Source organism: Jaculus jaculus, chromosome 1 (genome assembly GCF_020740685.1).
Source record: "Jaculus jaculus isolate mJacJac1 chromosome 1, mJacJac1.mat.Y.cur, whole genome shotgun sequence".
Taxonomy (NCBI): Eukaryota; Metazoa; Chordata; class Mammalia; order Rodentia; family Dipodidae; genus Jaculus; species Jaculus jaculus.
In genome coordinates, this window is record NC_059102.1 from 154,320,933 (window position 1) to 154,341,775 (window position 20,843).

At 57.4% G+C, this 20,843-nt stretch overlaps 1 protein-coding gene across 12 annotated transcripts in view; it reads left to right on the forward strand.

Moving 5' to 3' along the window:
• The window catches only part of Brsk2 (BR serine/threonine kinase 2), a 53,376-nt gene that overhangs the window by 19,645 nt on the left and 12,888 nt on the right, over window positions 1–20,843 (forward strand). For 7 of the 12 annotated variants that reach the window (XM_045142368.1, XM_045142370.1, XM_045142371.1 and 4 more), the window contains exons 2-13: window positions 11,061–11,155; window positions 12,335–12,420; window positions 14,397–14,537; window positions 14,976–15,092; window positions 15,862–15,895; window positions 16,050–16,118; window positions 16,205–16,351; window positions 17,440–17,471; window positions 17,773–17,937; window positions 18,095–18,192; window positions 18,272–18,422; window positions 20,111–20,176. In XM_045142368.1, coding sequence (XP_044998303.1) covers window positions 11,061–11,155; window positions 12,335–12,420; window positions 14,397–14,537; window positions 14,976–15,092; window positions 15,862–15,895; window positions 16,050–16,118; window positions 16,205–16,351; window positions 17,440–17,471; window positions 17,773–17,937; window positions 18,095–18,192; window positions 18,272–18,422; window positions 20,111–20,176 — 1,201 coding nt within the window. Of the gene's footprint in view, window positions 1–11,060; window positions 11,156–12,334; window positions 12,425–14,396; window positions 14,538–14,975; window positions 15,093–15,861; window positions 15,896–16,049; window positions 16,119–16,204; window positions 16,352–17,439; window positions 17,472–17,772; window positions 17,938–18,094; window positions 18,193–18,271; window positions 18,423–20,110; window positions 20,177–20,843 lie in introns of those variants that run through there. The other 5 variants (XM_045142372.1, XM_045142374.1, XM_045142367.1 and 2 more) reach the window with 2 other exon arrangements.

The window sequence follows — 20,843 nt, forward strand, 5'->3', positions numbered from 1 at the left end:
GGGGGATATGCTCTACAGAGGAGTAGTCGGCCCCTGTCTCCTGATTGGGTGCCAGGCAGAGGAGGGTGGGGGCGCTCAGAGCCAGCCAAAGGGCTGCAGGCGTGTGAAATATTTCAGAGCTTAATTAATTTAATTTGAGAGGTTCTTTTCTGAGCGTGAACAGTTGTCTCCCCAGAGGCGCGCGCCCTCCCTGGCGCACTAGTGGGCGTCCTCTGGTTGGGTGGTGTGCCGGAGCTTTTCCCTGCGAGCAGGCGGCCTTTCCTGGTGTGTGCAGTGATGGGGTACTCTTTAAGTACAGCCACGGCCCAGAAACACGGGTGCCCACCCTGTGGGGTGCATTCGCTGAGCCTAGAGGTGGGGAGGGACTGGGGTGCTGACAGCTCCTAAGGAGGGCACGACCGCTTTGATGTCTGCAACTTCAAAGGCCTTCTCAGCTCGGCTGAGGGAGGGGTGCTCCGAGCAGTCTGTCTTTGAAGCAGGCCCACTGGGTCTGGGTGCCCCCCAACTCGGGAGCCGATCTGCATCCTATGCTTGCCCCCAGGCATCCTGACTCCCCCTTCCTGCCAGCATCAACTTGGAGTCTGATGTGATCTTGAGGCGGGGTCTGGAGGAGAGGAGGAGGCCAAGGCTTGGGCTGGTGAGGCCTGATGGCCTTCCTGGGCCAGTGTCTAGCTGAGGATCTTTGGAACCCCAGCCTAACTGCCAGACCCTTTCCCCAGAGCAGTCACCTGGAGTCCACAGCAGGCGGCGGGAGAGTCAGCCTGGACAGATCTGTAGTGGGCCGCTGGTCAGTGCCGCTGTGTGCACTGCGTGGAGTCGGTATGGTCCTTCCGGAACCCTGAAGCTCCACCAAGTTTGAGCTCTGGAGACCCTGGGAGCGCCAGCAGCCAGCTCCCAAGCGCAGTCCATCCCTGGCCGTCGGCAAGCCTCTGCTGTTTCACGCAGCTCAGCTATAGTTGTCAGGAGGGCCCCCCCCCCCCCGTGGCTGGTGGCTATGTTGTAATGTTCATGGTGCTGGGAGAGCCCCTGTTGCCCTTGGCTCCAGGTCCCTTCTGTCTCTAGCCACTCTCTCCAAGGATTCTAGCTGCCCAGCTTGCTTTCCATGGAGAAATGAAGAGTCTAGCACCTCCCACTTTGGCCACTTTGGCCCAGGCCTAATGGGCGAATTCTGGGCAATACCACTCATCTGCAGCCACTGGTGGTGTAGAGGCAGGAGTCACGTAAACCTGGATTTCTGAGCATATGACCCACGGCTCTGAGACTCTGCTTTCTTCTCTGAGAAGGGAGCAGAGCTGTGTGAGGAGACGGGAAGGTGTGTGGGAGCCTTGTTCTGGTCACACAGTGGCATTGCTGGGACATGTGACCAGGCCTGTCCCATGATCTGTGCTCAGTGTCCAAGGCTAAAGATAGTTCTTAGCACCTGTGGCCAGCGTAGGTGTACTTGCTGTGCAGAATCGTGCTGCAGTGAGCAATGAGGCGATGAGGTGAATGAACCCATTGCACAGAGATATGCTGGATCTGCCATGATGAGAAACAAAACATGTTTGTGAGCTGAGGTGTCTTATGTTGGCTCCGCAGGCCTCTGAATAAATGGCCACAGGCTAGTCTCTAAGACACCAAGTCCAGGTGTGGGCAGGAGGCTCTAGAGGATCCCTTCCAGCATCTGTCCACTACTGGGGGTCACAGTGGGTTTTGGCACTTCTGTGTCCAGCTGACCTCATATTGGATCTACAACTCAGTTGTGAATACAAAGGTCTCTTTCTAACCAGGTGCCATTCATGGGTTCCAGGCATTGGGACATGGACACACTTTTGGGCCACAATTCTCCCCCCCACCACCATCCGTATCCTCACATGTGAGAATTGAAGCCCGAGGTGAGTCCGGGCACTTACAGTTGTACACAGCAGTTTCCTTATCATTGAGAACCCTCCCCCCCACACACACACCAAGGCCACTCTGGGTCTCCTAGCACTGGGGAAGTCTCAGTACGGGGTGAGAGCAGGGAGGGTCAAGGGGAGAGGAGATGCTTTGGGGGGGGGGTCCAGCTGGTCCTCAGGACTCCCACCTTCCTAGCAGGAACTGTGGGATCCACATGAGGAATAGGGCAAGGCAAAGATTCCCAGCACTGGAGTGGGGACCCACCTACCAGTGGGAACTTTCCCAGGACTTAAAGAATAGATTTTCTTATTTATTGAAGAGAGAGAACAGTAGGTAGAGAATGGGCATGCCAGGGCCTCCAGCCACTGCAAACTGCAGATGCATGGCTTAAGTGAGTACTGGGGAATTGAACCTGGGTCCTTAAGCTTCTCAGGCAAATGCCATAACAGCCCTCCCAGGACATTTTTAAAGGGGAGGTAGATGGGCTGGAGAGATGGCTTAGTGGTTAAAGCACTTGCCTGCAAAACCAAAGGACCTCAGTTTGATTCCCCAGTACCCATGTAAGCTAGATGCACAAGGTGGCACATGCATTTAGAGTTCATTTGCAGTGGCTGGAAGCCCTGGCACACCCATTCTCTCTCCTCTCTCCCTCCCTCCCTCCCTCTCTCTCTCTCTCCCCCCCCCCCTTAAATAATCAAATAAAAATAAAATATTTTAAAAGGGTAAGGTAGATACAGGACCCCCTCCATTCCACAAATTTGGGGCTGTTTGCTGCCCTGCCCTTGCCCTCCTCTGGTACCCATGCCAATTGCATGTGCCTTCTGCCCTCCACACTGGCCCGGGAAACCTAGGCTGAGGACCCAGTGCGATTAGTGTGGAGGCAGGTTTTAGCTGTTGCCTACCACCAGTTTCCCCCATCACAGGACCTGTGGAACAGGCTAGGGGGAGCTCTGGCCGTAGGATTCCCACCAGAAAATCACGTGGGGCCCTGGCTGTGGCTAGAGGTGTTGAGTGAGGGATTGAGTGGATGGATATCTTTGAGCCTTGCCTCCTAGTTCTCACAGCTCTGTCTTGTCTACTGGGGATGAGATGTGGTCCTCCAACATAAGCCAACGAGGTGGAGCAGGCTCAGAAAAGCATAGCACTGTTAGATTCCATAGGGCAGGTGAGACTAGAGCCAGCCAGAGTGCTGCTGCAGCGTGTGCCTATCCTGTTTGCAGGTACTGGCATCCATTATTAAAGACATTCGTTATTACTGTGTGACTAGTCACCTTCACGTTGAGTGGCCCAGGATGGCAAACCCTTTGCCTTCTGGCCTTCTGACCTGGGGCAGCTTAAGTGTCACCCTGGCTTGGGGTTTCCACTGGGATGTTAGCTGGGGGTGGGAAACGGAGGTGGTGCTCACTCTGACAGCCTGGGGCTAGAGAGCTGCCGAACGCTGGCCTCGCTCCTGAGCAGGTGACGAGACACTGGATATTGCCTCGGTGGTGGGTGTGGTCCTGGGGCCCATTGCCAGGACAGATGTGCTGAGTGAGGGGCCTGCTGTGTATGGCTTCAGCTGGCTGGCCAGGTCAGTAGGCGCCATGGGGGATGCTGACTGCCAAGGTTCTTAAAACCACCTAGAGCAGAAACTGGATGGATAGAGAGCTCAGATGAGGAGGACAAGGTCACAGAGCAGCTGTAGTCACCTGTGCCCAAGGAGCTTGCCTCTCTGTCCTGCCTGCTGGATACCCTGGGAGCTGGGTGCTCACCATTTTCTGGCCTCCTCATCTCAAGGGTCACCTTATTATTTTTAAAGAAATATTTATTTATTTATCTGAGATGCGGGGCCAGATAGAATGGGCACGCCAGGGCCTTGAGCCACTGCAAACGAACTCCAGATGCATGTGCCACCTTGTGCATCTGGCTTTATGTGGGTACTTGGGGAACCAAACCTGGGTCCTTTGGCTTTGTAGGCAAGTGCCTTAACTGCTAAGCCATCTCTCCAGCCTGGATCAGCTTCTTTTGGGAACCCATAGAATCTCTCACTGTAGACCAGTGCTTCTGGCCTCATACCCTGGGCATGGGGTCATGTGTGTGTTGGTATCTGAGACCATGGTGAGGCGGCCTGCTGCCACTGGCCTTCAGGACAGAGCCTGCAGAGTCTGTCAAGACACTCAAGGACAGAAGCCTAGGCTGTAGGAATGACAGTGTGTGGTGCAGCATGCCTAGCCCTTGCTGGGAGAAGGGTATGGACTCCAGGTGCCCGCCCTGCATTTTGCTCTCCCTCTCCTTGTGCCTGCTTTCCTACTGTTGTGGGCAACCCAGCTAGGGCAAGTTTTGCATTGCGGATCTGTGTTCCCAGCATGGGCTGTCCTCCACCAAGCCAATGCAGGCTGGTCTGCACTTCCCATCTGTCCCCCTAGGGAGATGCAGCCACTGTGCCTTCACACACCCACGACTGCAGCCCACAGTGAAGTCAAGGAAAATGGGTCACTGTTTGCTGTAGTGGTTGCTCTGGAAGCTGAGCCATTATGGGGAGGCTGGGATAAGGCGCCCCTAGGCCTGGAGGAGGGCGGTCAGCAATGGAGGCCCAGAGGACCTCTGAAGCAGTCCAAGAAACATTGGTCTCCTGAGCCTGATGTTGAGGAGGATGCCCCCCTCAACTTGGCTCGGCTGGACCCGGGGGTGGAGCGCTCATCAGCTGCCTCGGGCTGGAGCTCGGCCATATCGTGCCCCGTGATGAGCCTCGCTCCTCAGAAACCGCAGGGAAGGCCTCTGTAGCAGGCTCCCAAGCACCAGCTGACTGGGCAGGGCCCCCTCCCCCCAGGCTGCCAGAGGCCAGGCCCTGCTGTCAGTACTGGCCCTGTTCCTCACCAAGGTCGGCACACCTCTGCCCCTCTGCCCAGGTGGAGGCTCCCACTCTCGGAGGGAGAAAGTGGGTCCCCCATGGCTTCTCAACTGCTCTCACCTTCTCCTAGCTGGGCTTGGGCAGAGGAGCTGACTCACGCCCACTCTCTCAACCCTCTCTGGCCAGGGCAAGGGTGGCAGACTGCCATGGGTGGAGTCTAGCGTCCTGGTTTGCGCAGACAGGAACTGCAGAGGAGGTGCCCCCTGCCACACCAACATCTGTCCATTCCTGAGGCCCTGTGGACAGCTGAGACCACTGATGGGTGGGGCTGAGGAAGGACTGAGACTGGGCATCCACCCTATCATGGTCCTCTGCATGGGTCAGTGAGGGGGGAGAGTGGCTAAGTGGATATTGCCCAAAGGACAGAAGAGAAAAAGCGCCCATAGGTTCAGGTCTCCACCACTTTCCTGGCTCCTAGGAGCCCCAGACCAAGGCACTGCCTTCTCCCTTGAACTGGCTGTGAAGTCCCGGGGCTGGGATTGTGGGAACAGCATGACTGAAGCAGCCTCTGTGACAGTGGTGGCCTCTGTACAGCCATACTCAGCACCCAGGTGCCACGGTGCCAGGCTCTGAGAGGTCAGTGTTGTGTGGAGAGGCTACAAAGCCTAGTCGGGGAGAGGCATACCTCCTTATCCAGCCTGTGTTCCTAGACTGTATACTCCCGACGGTGGGTGTCTCTTGGGTGTGTTCCCCTGCCCAGGACTAGCACTGCCCAGAAGTGCATGCTCAGCCTATTTGCGCCGAGTCCCCTTCTGCACGGGCCAGGACTGGACTGAGGCCTGTATGCAGTGGGCACGTGGGCCAGCTGTGGCCTGCTGGTAACAGAGGAAGTCAAGCAGTGCAGGGACAAAGGTCCAAGATGACCCTGTGGGAAAGAGTGGAAGTCAGTGTGCTCCTTTCAGACTGTGGTAAATGGGCCACATCTTGGCCATGGGAGAGCAGCAACTTGGGGAACCAGCGCTTTCACCAAGGTGAGTCGAATCTGGATCTGGTGAATGTGGGATGAATTGGCAGGCCCTGAGATACTGGGAGCGTGAGGATGCAGGGAGTGTGAGTTCAGGTGGACAGAGGCCGCAGCCTGTGTCTCCTTGGTGAGGCTCCGGAGAGGTGGGAGGCGTCACTGCAGCCCAAGGAACAAGCAGAGTTCTAGCTGTAAGTATTTCCCAAGAGCCTTAGCCGGGTGTGGAGAGACCAGCAAGGAGACATTGTGAGTGCAATGTGGTCCTCAGATGACCTGCTGCCCTCCTAGCCATAGCCTGTGCTTGGGATATATTGGGGCCATTAGCCAGGGGGACCTGCGTGGGGCCCTGAGCAACCCAGGCCTTCATGGAGAGGGCCATGGGATATGGCCCTGAGCACTCCCTGCTGGCGACGATGAGATGGATATCAGTCGTGATGCGTATGGCCATGTGCTATATCTGAGGCCAGCGTTGCTGCCCAAATGGAGGTCCTGTGTGTCTGAGCTGTTGCTTCCCTACCCTATTCCCCAGAACTTGGCCCTAGCCTGGGGTGCTGGGGGCTACAGAGGGTCCCTCCTCAATGCTAAGTACCTGGAATACCCTGCCCAAATCAAAGAGCAGCAAGCCAGCCTGGTGGCCACCAGTGGGCACTGGGAGCAGGGGTCCCATTCTGGAGACAGCAGGGATATTCAAGAGCTTGGCCCATCCTGCCCGTTGAGCTCATGGTGCCTCCATTTCGGTCTTTTAAAGAAGACTCTGTCTGCAAAAGGAAAGAGGCCAGTGGTGGTAGTGGTTGAAACAGAGGTACTGGTTCCAGGTTCCTTATGTTCATCTGCCCTAGACCCCTGGCTGTTGGCTGAAGACTGGTGGATCTCAGGGAGCTGGGAGTCTTCTCTCTGAATGTAAGCCTCCACCCCCTTCCCATCCTCCCATTCACAGCCAGCCTTGGGTCTCCCTGGAGCCCTCCTGGCCTAACCACAAGCAGACCCCTTCCCTCTTCCATATTGAGATGGTGGCTCTATGGGGTGCACTGCTGAGTAGTGTGGCCTAGGAACTGAACTCTGCCTCCACTGCTCCCCAACATGTGCCCCCAGCAGTGTTTTGCCACTGGTTCTCCTGGAAAGCTGAATGGAGGGTCATCCTGCTGCCCTCACCCCGGCCCAGTCCCCAGTCCCTGCCTCAGTGAGGGGGAAGAACTGCTCGGAATCCAGACCGTCCTCCTGGGGCAGCCAAGGGCCTAGTCAGGGCTTCCCTGATATCTGAGCTGGTTGGCTGCAGGTGCACCGCCTGCCCGCCTGTCCCCTGATTCTCCATCCGGGTTGTCAGGAGCCCCAGATCCCTGTGAGTAGGGGGTGGCCCTGTCAGGATCTTAGGTCCTCACCCTCATATTGGGGTCAGCCCTGGGAGGCCAGGTCTCTCCCTGAGGGCAACAGCAGCCCAAGCACCCTTGTGCCCAGTGCATGCCACAGAAGTGGAATACAGTTGAAATGGGTGGCTCCTCAAACATCAAGCTTGGGCCCCACCCTGGCATAGCCCCATGCAATTATCTGTGACACGGTATACTTTCCCTCTTGATGTGAGCCTGAATTTGTGTAAAGACAATAATTAGAGATAAATTCACAATTGGAAAATAAGCCCCAGCGAGTTGGAGGGCTGAGTAATGAGGGCCATCATGGGCTTTCTGCCAGAAGCTGCCTGTCCCATGGTCTCTGAGGCTGCAAGCCAAACACCAGGGTAGAACTCCTCAGAACCCAGATATCCAGCCCCAGGAGATCCTGTTTGCTCCATTTTCTGAGGCAGAAACCAGCCCATTTTTTTCCAGAAGCAAGGGGTGGGTAGGTGGGCTGAAGCACCAGGAAAGCTGTCCCAGGAAGGGGCAGTCTCATCCTGGCCTTTGCAGGGTGTGTATGATTAGTCAAGGGACAGTCCGAGGGAATGAGCTTCCTGTGCATACTGGAAGCAGTGAAAGGAGGAGGTGGTTGGGAGGGAGTGGCCAGAGCTCCAGAATGCAGCCCAGGTTGGCTCCTCAGCCCCGTGGCCCTACTGTGTCCAGAGTTGCTGTGGGACTTACCCACCTGGGCAGGTCCAGGGAACCCTGTGGCTATGGGCCTTGGTGTCTTGTCGCTTCTGGAGAGGCCCACTGCCTCCATCACCATGAGCTACCAGGGAAGGCTTTGGGCTGGGGAGCACCTTGTCCCAGTGGCCCTCTGTCCTCTTCGCTTTCTAGAAGCCAGTGCGTTGAGTGCTACAGACCTCAGGCTCCCTCACCCATTAGATGGGGTGGGAACGCACAGGCACACAGGCCATGCTTGCTGACCCAGAGGGTCACGTGTGGTTGTGACAGCATGGTTCTCTTAATGTTTGATGTCTGGGCAGTGGGGCCAAGGCAGCTGGTAGTCAATCAAGCTCAGTACCCCCTCCTGTCCACTCTGGAAGAAGGACCACATTTTCCTGTATGCATCTGTGGTTCCTGCTATCTGAGGTCATGTGAGGGTAGGGATGTGTGTATACACACACATATGTGTATGTGCAAATAGGTGGACATGTGTCGTGTGAGGGTGAGCATGGGGCGTACACACATGTACAGGTCTATACACAAGGGTCTGCACGTACGCATTGTAGAAATGTGGGCATGTATACAGCATGTGAGGGTGAATGCATAGTGTGTACACATGAATAATGTGCACACATACATGAGGGTGTGTGCCTCATAATAGAGCTGTGGGTGTGCATACTTGTATTTGAGAGTGTACTTGTACTGTGGGTGTGGGTGTATGCTGCCCCTGCGCGGGCCCCGCATGTCCCATGGGGTCAGCTGGCAAGCGTCTCTTGGTTGAACAGCTATTTGTGCCCTTGGCCGTGGCTCTGACAGCTCACAGAATGGATCCTGTTCCTCGCTGTGTCCCTTGTTCCCCACCTGGTGAGTCCTGAAGACTCAGATCAGAGGTTGAGCGTGCCTGCCTGGGACGTGGTCAGGGAGGCCCCTTTCCACTGCAGTCCTTCCTGATTACATCTTGGGCCAGTGACTGTCTCTCTGTTCTCTGGGGTCTCCTGAGAGGGTTCATTGTGCTGGTGTTTTGGGGCCATTTTTCATCCCCCGTTTTGCCCTCGTGGCTTTGTCTCTGGCTGCACCCTTCTGTGAGTGGGTCTTGTACACTTGCAGGGTAAGAGCCTCTTGTCGGGCTGGAGAGATGGCTTAGCGGTTAAGCACTTGCCTGTGAAGCCTAAGGACCCCGGTTCGAGGCTCAGTTCCCCAGGACCCATGTTAGCCAGATGCACAAGGGGGCGCAGGTGTCTGGAGTTTGTTTGCAGAGGCTGGAAGCCCTGGCGCTCCCATTCTCTCTCTGTCTGTCTCACACTCTTCCTCTCTCTCTCTGTCACTCTCAAATAAATAAACCACAAAAAAGTTTTTTAAAAAAGAGCCCCTTGTCACTTGTCACCGTGTTCCTCGTTTCTTTTGCACCTGCAGCCTTGTTTGGGGGACTTTGCTAGATAGTGTTACTCAAGTCCCCAGTGCCTTCTGATGTGGTGCAGATGGCCTCACACAGGGGACAGCATGCTGCGCCTCAGTGCCCAGAGCTGCGATGTGGGAGCAGGGTGGTGCCATCTCTGGGTTTCTTGCGGCCCCTGAGGTGGCTGAATTATGGATGACAGACTATCAGCACCCCCGTCCCTCCTAGCAAGCACTTTCTGTCTCCTGACTGAGTGGGAATCACAGGCCCTCGTGCCAGATCAAAGGCAGCCAGCAAGTGGCCCTAGAGCCTGTGCCAGGCCTCAGAGGTGGCCTCCCCTGGTTATCACATCTCATGGAAGCCACCTCCTGGCCTGCGTTCCCACATAGGGCCTATGCTTCCCCTGCCTTGGAGAGGGACACAGCTTCTGCACTCAGGGTCTTAGGACCCCTGCCCCAGGCCTCAGGACACACTGTCCAGGGAGGAGTCTGCTCTTCTAGAGGCAGCAGGCCAGGGTTGAAGGAAGCAGAGCTTTGGTGTTCACTGTAGGGCACATGGGTGCTGGGCCTTGAGACAAGCTAGCGTAGGCAATTGGAGTCCTCTGTGGGACCCACAGCTGCTAGTAGAAAACAGCCAGGCCAGGGGCACCAACCAGGAGGCAGGGGCTGCTGTGCCAAACTGGATCCAGACACTGTCTCGGTAGAACTAGCTGCAGCAGAGGGTGGGCCCAAGTCCACACACGAGGCAGCATAAGACAAAATCAGTGGAAAGGTAGGGCAGAGTGGAGGAAGTATTTTTCGCCTGTACATTCAGTTTCTCCCTCTACAGAAGGTTTATTCCCCCTCCCAGGCCAAGGGCTCTTGCAAATTGATACAACACACGCATACACTGGTGCACATGCCAGTGTGAATACAAAACAGACAGACACATAGAACGACACTGTCTTGGTTAAGGTCACAATAGGGACACTGCCCAGAAACTAGGGGTGACATACTGAAGTTGGACACAGAGCAGGGTTTCCACTTATAGTCACAGCCCACCTCGTAGGCCTTGGGGAGAAGCATGGGCATCCCGGGGGCTTTAGTGCCCAAGGCCGTAACTCCCAGGTAGAACATGACAGCAGTTAAAAGCACCCTTTAAATTTTTTATTTGTTTATTTTTATTCATTTGAGAGAGAGAGAGAGAGAGAGAGAGAGAGAGAGAGAAATTACGGGTGTATCAGGGGACTCCTGTCATTGTAGATGAACTCCAGATGCATGCACCACCCTGTGCATCTGGCTTCACGTGGGTACTAGAGGACTGAACGCAGACCGCTGGGCTTTACAAGCAAGAGCCTGTAACTACTGAGCCGTCTCTCCACCGCGTGGTGGCGCTGATGCGAGGCTGGGTGGTGGGGTGACGAGGATCCTGTGAGATGGTACCATTTACAGAGCACCCATCATATAGGGGGTCAAGAGAGAAGAGCTCTGGGGATGTGGAAAGCTGGGGTAATGTTCCCCAAGGTGCTGAGGGGCACAGGTTCAGAGGGGGCTGTCTCTGCAGAAATCTGCAGGTGGGGAGTTGGGTAGGAGTGGGACAAAGTGGCTGTGAACCTGAGGCGTTCTGGCTCTCTGACTGAGGCTGGCCTTGCTTAGGGGAGGAGCTGTAGGGTCCTGAGAGAGGGGCAAGAATAAGTGGAGACCTGAGGTTATCGCAGGGATGTGACTTTGGGACAGCATGCCATCCTTCTATGGAGCCATTCCGGTCGATGACCAGGAGCACCTGGGATGGACATTGGCCGTGGAACCCCGCAAGCCTGTGGCTTGCTGGGTGGGGTGCGGGCCACACGTGAGGGTGGGGCTCCACGGTGGACATAAGGTGAGGCCAGGCTCTCTTCTACAGGTCTTGTGAAGCTGGGGATTCACTGTGTCACCTGCCAGAAGGTTGCCATCAAAATCGTCAACCGTGAGAAGCTCAGTGAGTCGGTGCTGATGAAGGTGAGACAGCGGGCTGGTGCCTGGAGGGGTGGGCTAGGCTGTTGTCAGGGGTCAGTGTAGGTGGCGTCTGCGCTACAGACCTGCCCCAGAGCTGAGCCCCGGGAGGACTGCTCCCTCCCTCTACATCAGGAGTGGTACAGCTCCTGGCTTATCTCGTCCTCCTAAGGATCTCCATCACATCTGCCCGCTGGCCTGGGGCCCAGCATAGAGGGTGCTGGGACAACATGCTGGCGGACTTGGGGGTTAACTAGGCCTCACTTCTTCAGTTAGAACAAGGAAGCCCCTCCTATCCCCAAGAGCTCTTCTTCCTCCAGGACCAGGCTGCCAAGAGGCAAGCAGGATAGTTTTAGAGAAGCTAAGGTCCTGGGGGTGGGGGATGGTGGTTGGAGAAGAGACGGCAGCTCAGATGGAGAGGAAGGTTGCTGGTGTTGAAGGACTGACATCGTGAATCTGCCTTGAGTGTGGGGCTGGGGGCCTTGGAAGGTGCCAGGAACCAGTGTTGAATTAGGGACACACGAGTGGCTAGAATCTGGTAGCATGGGTCTGAGATACAAGAGAGAGAGAGAGAGAGGTTTGACACTGTGGGCGTGACACCCACAGACCATGTGGGAAGTAAAAGATAGGGTGGCCATCGGAAAGCCAGGGCCCATGACAGACCTGGTGGCTCTTCTCTGTCAGCCCCTGGGGGCCAGGGTAGCTGTAGGCAGAGCATTGCTCATCAGAAGTCTGGTCTTCAACTCAGAAGCCCTCCTGGGTGTGAGGAGTGTACCCCTGTCTCCTAGGTGTTAGGATGGGCTCTACCCACCCCATGCAAAGCTGGTACCAGCCTGGAGTCTGTGGATGAGGAACCCTTGCTCCTTTGCAGGGCCTACCACACCCTGCACACACATACATGCACACACAGTCCCTTGCATGATACTCCGCGACGGGTGTCTCATTCACCAAGCTACCCCAGGTCTCCATCACTAACTTTTGCATAACCCTCTGCCCAGGGCATCTGTCCTGGCCTCCTGGGGACAGCGAGGCCAGAGCTGCAGACATCCCTTCTCCTAAGCTGGGCCCCAATTGCAGTGTTACACAGACAGCTAGGGGAAGATGCCGGCAACCCCATGGGTGGACAGCCTGCTTGGATGGCCCCTGGTCGGCCATGCTGTGGCAGTGACATGGTCTCCCTGGCAGGTGGAGCGGGAGATCGCCATCCTGAAGCTCATCGAGCACCCACACGTCCTGAAGCTGCATGACGTCTACGAAAACAAAAAATATTTGTAGGTATTGCTGGGCCTGGAGAGGTGGGGAGGCTGGGGTGGGCTGGCCGCGGGGCACAGGCCACCTTCACCCTGGGGAAAGCTTGGTGTGGTGGTGCTGGGAGTTGGCAGGGGAGGGTCCCAGCGCTGGCCATCATGGCCTCTGTTTTCCGGCCAAACCCCGGTTGGCTGTTGTTGCTGGAGACCTGCTCAGCTGTTGGCGTAAAGCCAGCAAGGGAGAGGGCGTCCAGGAGGAGGCACTGGGGTCCACATGGGTGCTGCTTGAGCCCTCCCAACACCGCTCCTGCTCTGTGTGGCTTTGCAGAGCTGCTTTGGCTTCCAGCTCCTTCCAGCCTCCCTCACAGGGCATCATATTAGCCAACTACACTGTCTGCAGAACACCACCGCCGCCCCCCCCCCCCCCCCAGTCCCAGCCTGGGCTCCTGCCCAGTGTGGCTGACACATGTCACCACCTCAGCTACCTGAGGCTTGTGGGAAAACGTCTTGGGAATCCCAGCTGCCTGGATGCGGTGTGGCCAAGTCCAGCCTGAGCAAACTGGCTTGGGAGAGGAGGTGGCACCGTCACTGGCAGGGCCCCCACGAGGTCAAGTATCTGGGTTATCTATGCGTACAAGGCCTGCACGCCCTCTACTTGGATGTGAGGCAGTGTGCACATGGTATGGAGACACGACAGGCTGCTGCCCTTGGGGGTGGTGTCAGTTACTTTTTGCATTGCTGTCACCAGACACCTGACACGAAGCAGCTTGAGTGAGAAAGGATCTGTTTTGGCTCATGCTCGGGGTTTAAGGGTATAGTCCCATCTTGGCAGGGATTCTGCTTGGAATATGGCATTCAGCTGGCTTTCTTCTTTTTCCTTTTGCTCTTCCTTTTTCTTTCTTTCTCCTACCCCCCACCCCGCCCCCGCAAGGTAGGATCTCACAACTCAGACTGACCTGGAATTCACTGTGTAGTCTCATGGTGGCCTCCAACTCACAGCGGTCCTCCTACCTGTGCTTCCCGAGGGCTGGGATTAAAGGCGTGCGCCACCATGCCCAACTCTTTTTTCTTTTTTACTGTCTAGGGCCCCAACCCATAGGATGGCACTGCCCATATTCAGGGTGGGTTGTCCCTTCTCCTCTTTAGTTAATCCTCTGGAAACACCCTCACAGATGTACCCAGGGGTGTGCCTCACTAATAACCTATCCATTACTTACTCCAATGCCAAGCAACCATCACAGGGACTCTGGGTGTCCCTCCCCCCAGCTTGGGGCCTTTCCATGTTCCTGCCTTGCCACTGGCTTGTTCTGGAATGCTTGCCCATGAGCACCAGACTACCATGAGTAGAGGCCAAAGGGACAGAGGCAGCAAGCCTGTACAAGTAGCTGACCCCAGTACCTAGAGAGAGGAGAGCAAAAGGTCCTCTGAGAGCTGAGGATGGGCAGTGGGGGTGGGGATCAGTGAGTGGGACACTGGATACCACAGGCCTGGGGCTGGGCAGGTGGTGGTCTGGGATCTCTATGCTGGAAAGATGAGGCCTACTGAGGGGCCCTGCCAAGGTATTGCTGTGCTTTCTTTCCCCTAGTGCTGACCTCAGTATAGCTCCTCCGTGGGGGCTGTCTTAGTCCCCTCCCCTAGCTCCCACTGGTTCTCCCAAGCTGCCTCACAGGACTCAGGGCCCCAGGTCAAATGATCTCCCCCAACCTAGATGGCTGACCTCTTACCTCTGCCACGTGAGGGCCCCATACCACCGCAGCTGCTGCCACCACACCCCTCGGGCTGAGCAACTGTGGGGTCTGATCTGGGGCCCAGCTACAGCATGCCCACCTGCACCCAGAGGGCAGAGAGCCATCTAGAGCCCTGTGGAAACCCGTGCTGGGCCCTCCCTATGGTCCTCCTGTGGACCCAGCACTGGACTCCTCTGACCAAGGCAGTGGGTGGGCATGAGGGGGCTATGTGCCAGGCTATGTGTGGGCGCTGACACTTCCCCCTTCCCGCAGGTATCTGGTGCTAGAACACGTGTCTGGGGGGGAGCTCTTTGACTACCTGGTGAAGAAGGGCCGGCTGACCCCCAAGGAGGCCCGCAAGTTCTTCCGACAGATTATCTCAGCACTGGACTTCTGCCACAGCCACTCCATATGGTGCGAGCCAGGCCACTTCTTAAGTGGTCAGCAGGTCCCTGTCAACTTTGTGTAGGGGCATTGGGAGGTAGGAGGTCTGTCAGGTGCCCTAACCCAGAGACCGGGAGCTCCTCTGCTCCATCCCCATGTGCCTGCCCCTCACAGCCAGCAATAGGATGCCTCGCCCCTGTTGCTCAGGCCAAGTGGTCTGCCTGTGGCATCCCCCGGCTGGGTTGCCATCAGCCTGTCTCATAGACAGGAGTTCAGGAGAAAGTGGGGGGATGGCATGGCCCCCTGGCTGGCCCCAGTGTCTGCTCTCAGCAATGGGGGAGGGCTTCCTGGGGCTCCCCTCCCTGGATCTGGATGGATGATAGCCATCTCTAAGCACAGCAACCCCAGGTTGGGTCAGAGAACTGGACACAGGATCCCAGTAAGGCTCACCTGGGCTTTCTTCCCCAGTCACAGGGACCTGAAACCTGAAAACTTGCTGTTGGATGAGAAAAATAACATCCGCATAGCCGACTTTGGGATGGCATCCCTGCAGGTGGGCGACAGCCTGCTGGAAACCAGCTGTGGGTGAGTCGTAACCCACACCCCACACGCACCCACTGCCCTTTGAGCCTTGGAGCCAGACACATCAGCCACTACTGCCCAGACTGGACAAGTTGTCTCATGTTATTATTTATTTGAGAGAGAGGAGGAGGGAGAGTGGAGAAAGACTATGGGTACTTCAGGTCCTCTAGCCACTGCCAACAAATTCCAGATGCATGCACCACCTTGTGCACGTGGCTTATGTGGGTCCTGGGGAATTGAACCTGGGTCCTCGGGCTTCACACAGGCAAGCACCTTAATCACTAAGCAATTACTCCAGCCTGGACAAGTTTTTAGAACAGTCATAGTACATTTTGCTGGGATGCACAAGGGCTCAAACACCCAGCTTCCAGCTCTCCCCCAGCACTAGAGGCTAGCCTAGGACAGAAAGCAGGACTCCAGTTTCTTACCAGGGTGGGGGTATGCTATGGCCCCAGTGTCTGCTCTCAGTGATGAGGGGAGGGCTCCTTGATGCTCCCATCCCTTGATCTGGATGGATGGCTATCCCTAAGACTAGTAACCCCAAACTGCAGGCCCCTCTCTCTCTCTCTCTCTCTCTGCAGGGGCCTAGGGAGGGTTTAGATTGAGAGGGTTGGTCCTGAAGCCTGTCAGCCTCCAGGGGCTAACCAGGGTAGGGACTGTGGGCTCCACAGTGCGACCACCTCAAGGTTGCTTCAGGGCTGGTGACAAAACCGGGGTAGTATGCCCTGTCCTCCTGTCCTCCTGTCCCCTGACCTACTACTTTTGCCCTCAGATCCCCCCACTACGCTTGCCCGGAAGTGATCCGGGTAAGTAACCACCGGGGTCGCTGTGGTAGAAAGATCTTGACCAGCTACTGCTGGGCAAGACTCTGCTCAGCTGCCCTCCCCTCCCAGATGCCCCCCACCCCCACCACCTCCACCCTGCCCCCTACCAATGCCTGACACTGCCTTCCTCCTGCAGGGGGAGAAATACGACGGCCGCAAGGCGGATGTGTGGAGCTGTGGTGTGATCCTGTTCGCCTTGCTGGTGGTGAGCCTCTGGGTGCCCTGCTCCCTTCCCTGCCCTGACTGGAGTCCACCTGCCCTCAGTGACCGTTACCCTCTGCTTGCCCTCAGGGGGCGCTGCCCTTCGATGATGACAACCTGCGGCAGTTGCTGGAGAAGGTCAAGCGGGGTGTGTTCCACATGCCACACTTTATCCCACCCGACTGCCAGAGCCTGCTGCGTGGCATGATCGAGGTGGACGCTGCACGCCGCCTCACGGTGCGTCCCACCTGACCCCTCTGCCCTAGCTAGGACTCAAGTGCCCGTGGGAGTCTGGTCCCTCTGCAGTTGCCATCCTTTCTTCACTGTCTCCTGGACTTGTCCCTTCCTTTGGTAGATTTGTACCTGTGGGGACAAGCTTCCCTCTTAAGCACCCTGTTGGGTGCTTTGGGGAGAAGAAGGTTTCACTGAGGATGGGACTTGTCAGTGTGGGCCCTGCCTGTGCCTGCATGTGTGTGTGTGTGTGTGTGCACGTGCGTGCATGCGTGTGTGTCGTGCAGGTAGACTGTGTGCAGGGATATGAGTGTGTGCCCAGGTGGATGTACTCAGAGGTGGGTCCACATGTGCCAAGATGGGCATCCTGGTATATGGGACCTGTGCTTAGCTGTGTGTGTTCAGGTGTGTGTGGCCCATGCTTAGCTCTGTGGAACCTGTATGTGATAGGGGGCAGGACTGTTGAGTGGTTGGCTCAGGTGAACTTCAGAGGCCATGACTCCCTTTGTTGCTACATGGCCCCTAATAGTGTGAGCAATTCCATCAGCTTCGGGCTGGGCAAAGGCCCGAGGGAAGCCCCAGGAGTTCTGCTTGTACCACCCAGTGCACACCCACGTGACAGGGCAAAATACCCTCTGGGCTGGCCTTTGCTGGACGAGGTGCCCCCCCCCCCCCCCGAGCTGTCCTTAGTCAGGGTGGAGAGAAGACCACACAGTAGGCTTGTAGGCCTCCTGCCCGCACCTGCACCCAGCCCCACCTCGCCACCAGGCCCTCCTGGCTTCCTCTCCTGGGCTGATTCTCTGCTCTTGCCCTCTGCTCCAGGAGGGCTCGGCTAGGCAGCACAGGTGCCCCAGGGCTCTGCTCGCTTCCTGCCTCTTCTCCCCTCCTTGACTGCCCCCGTTCCCTGCCTGCAGAGCCCTGCCCACCCCCCACCCCAGCCTCCCCTTCCCTGGCTGCATTTCTTCTGTACCTGGGGGAGCAGTGGTGCTGGCCTGGGCCTCCGAGAATGCCCCCCTCCCCACTCTCCCGCTCTGGCCCCCACCTCCTAACGTGGGCTGCCCCTGGTACTAACCCCTGTTTCTCTTTCCTTGTAGCTAGAGCACATTCAGAAACACATATGGTATATGTAAGTAGTTCCTCTGCCCACTAACGCCTGCCTTGCCTGTCGCCGTGGCCTGGAGGGCCTGCCAGGACGGAGGGGGGAGGGCACCACTAGCTTGGGGCTGCCCCAGCCTCTCTCCATTGCCCTGCGTGGCTGTAGCAGGATGCAGGAGGTCCTCAGGGCTGGGTGCAGGGATAGCAGCAGGACTCCGGGCCCAGATGAGGGTGGGTTTCACACCCTCCTGGCCACCTCAGGGTGGGTGGAGTTGTAGCCTCAGGCCAGGCCACAGGTGAGTGACTGCTGCTGGGTGCCCTGTCATCCACAGAGGTGGCAAGAATGAACCAGAGCCAGAGCAGCCCATCCCCCGCAAGGTACAGATCCGCTCACTGCCCAGCCTCGAGGATATCGACCCGGATGTGCTGGACAGCATGCACTCATTGGGCTGCTTCCGAGACCGCAACAAGTTGCTACAGGACCTATTGTCTGAGGAGTACGTCGGATGTGGGGTGCGGTGGGGAGCTGGCTCCGTCACTGGGCTCGGTGCTAGAGCAGAGTCCTTGAAGTCGAGGCTCGTGGGTGTAGGTACCCTGCATCCAGAAGCTCACTCACTGTGCCCCAACCCTCCTGGCGCTTCTCACCTGCTACAGGGAGAACCAGGAAAAGATGATTTACTTCCTCCTTTTGGACCGGAAAGAAAGGTACCCCAGCCACGAAGATGAGGACCTGCCCCCTAGGAATGAAATAGGTACGAGGCATCAGGCCCACCCTGTGTCCCCTGGGCCTGGATGTTGCCTAGCCTGACCCCCCCCCCAATCTGTACACAGACCCTCCTCGGAAGCGTGTGGACTCCCCAATGCTGAACCGGCATGGAAAGAGGCGGCCTGAGCGCAAGTCCATGGAGGTGCTCAGTGTGACGGATGGTGGCTCCCCAGTACCCGCGCGGCGCGCCATTGAGATGGCCCAGCATGGCCAGAGGTGCGTGCCTGCCCCAAAGGCTCACAACCGCCCTCCTGTTGCCTTGTCGGGGCAGCGTCCGCACCCTACCGGGTTGCCTTCCATCTGGCCCTGTTTGTCTCTGCCTGTTGGTCCTGGGATCAGGTCTGAGGCCACTGGTTAGGTGGAGTATACTTGCTGGGCATGCTGGCTGACTGCATGAGCTGAGCCAGGCTGGGCTGGGCTGGGTTGGACTGATCTGGACTGGACTGATCTAAACTGGGGTGGCTAGTCTAAATTGGGCTGAGCTAGACTGAGCTACGCTGGGCTGAGCTGAGATGGACTGAACTGGAAGGGGCTGATCTGGTCTGAGCTAGACTGGACTTGCTGGGCTGGGCTGGATTGAGCTAGGCTGAGTTGAGTTGGACTGACCTGAACTGAACTGGATTGGGCTTAACCGAACTGGACTGGACTGGGATGAGCTAGACAGGGCCGAGCTGGGCCTGGCTAGACAGCTGTGCTGTGCTGTGATATGATGTGGTAAGGTTGTGCCCAGCAGACTTGTCCCTCACTGGTGCTGGGCCATCACTGGATGGCCAGCAGTAGTGTTGTGGGAAGAATGTACAATTCAGGGAAATGATGGGCAGGCCTTGGTCTGAGAAACTTGGGCAAACATGGGTGGGAATTTAGGAGGCCTTTACAAAGCCTCCTGTGCTCGGTAGGAGCCTTGGTGGTCTTGGAGCAGTCCTGGAGCCTGGGACCTTGCAGCAGCACTAGCCATCCTTGCTCAGCAGTCTGGGCCCAGCACACCACTGCCCTTTCCCGCTGCTTGGTGCTTGGGTGCTGAAGCAGGCCAGATGCTGCCCTGAGGATCTGGGCAGAAACTGGGAACCATGAGATGGGTGATGGCCTTTGGGATAAAACTTCCTCAGCCCTGACTCTAGGGTACTAGTGTCCCCATCATAGATCCTCCCTGAGGATGAGGTTGGGCTTAGCTTCTGACCTTGGGGTTCTACCTGAGGGAGTCCTCCAAACTCTCCAGCCATCTGTGACTTATGGCCCCTTGGCTCCCAGCACCAGGGTGGGGCAGCAGGGCTCCCTCTTGGCTATATTCTCAGCCTGACCCTTCTCTGGTGTCCTGCATCTTAGGGGTGTGACTTGCCTCACCAGTATACCTTGCCAGCGTCTCAAGTCGATACCATCTGCTCAAGTGGTGGTCGCTTCTCCATGGGCTCCCCTGGTCCCTACAGGGTGGTTCCGGGCAGGCACTCAGCCTATCTTCCCATCCCACGGCCTGAGAGGGCTTCCTGGCTTCTGCTTCAGCTGCCAGGCCTAGCTGCCTCGGGGTGGGGCCCATCTGTGGGATGGCAACTGTTGCCAAAGATCTCTGGACGGCCCTTGTCCTGGCACACCCCAGCCTGCTTGTGCTCTGGCTTAGTCACTTGGCACTGAGCTATGACGGGACCACTGGAGGGGTCTGTTGTTCTGGTTGAGTATCCAGGCTCTCCTCCAAGGTCTGGCCATCACCCCGCCCAGCAGGTCACCCAGGGCAGGGTCATCCTCCTTCTTCATCTGTGCACTGGCCTGGGGTCAGCAGGGCATTCCTTGCCTTGAAGCTATGTGGAGGTCTTGCCTGGTGTGCCTGGGTGGCAGATGGCCCAGCAGCTGACCTGCGTGCGTGCGTGTGGCCGCGGCAGTAACTCTGTTTTCTCACTTTGTTCCTGCTGTAGTAAAGCAGTGTTCAGTAAAAGCCTGGATATCGCTGAAGCCCATCCCCAATTCAGCAAAGAAGACAGGTATACACCCTGCCCGTCCACTCCGCCCTCCCGTCCCCAGACACTCTTGCCTGAGCCGGGCAGGCGGGCCTGGGGACAGGGCTGCCTAGCAGTCTCCCCTCCCCTCCTCTCTGGGAATGGAACCATCCAGCAGGCCAGTGTGGCCTGCTGTGAGGAGGCAAGGCGAGGTGGGGATGCTAGGGCAAGGCCCATGGCCAGCCTGAGGCAGAGGCCCACACAGTATGACTCATACAGGCCCAGGGCAGGTCCCGCCTCCCCAGACCCACCTTGTAGCTGCAGGCTTACCACCCTCTGGTGGCCCTTGTCCTTTGTGGGCCTCGGTGCTGGGGCATCCCTGCAGCCTGTGAGGGCCTAGCAGTGGAATTGAAGTGGATAGTGTGCCATGTCCCTGGCAGGTGATAGCAACAGGCCCCAGTAGGCAGTGCTGCTCAGATGGCTGCCATCTACACGTGCTGGCTGCTTGGCTGGCCACATCCCTGTTGAGCTCCATCCCGCCCCTGCTTGTGCCCCTTCCTCGCTTGCTTCTTGCCCACCCTGGCTACCCTCTGGGCTGGTACCATCTTTCCTGCCTTGGGCAGTTGCAGTTCAGCTCCAGCGGCTTGCCAGACAGACAGAAGGGTCAGGGCACAGTGCCCCCAGTCAAGTCCCAGCTTCCGTTCTTGCCTTC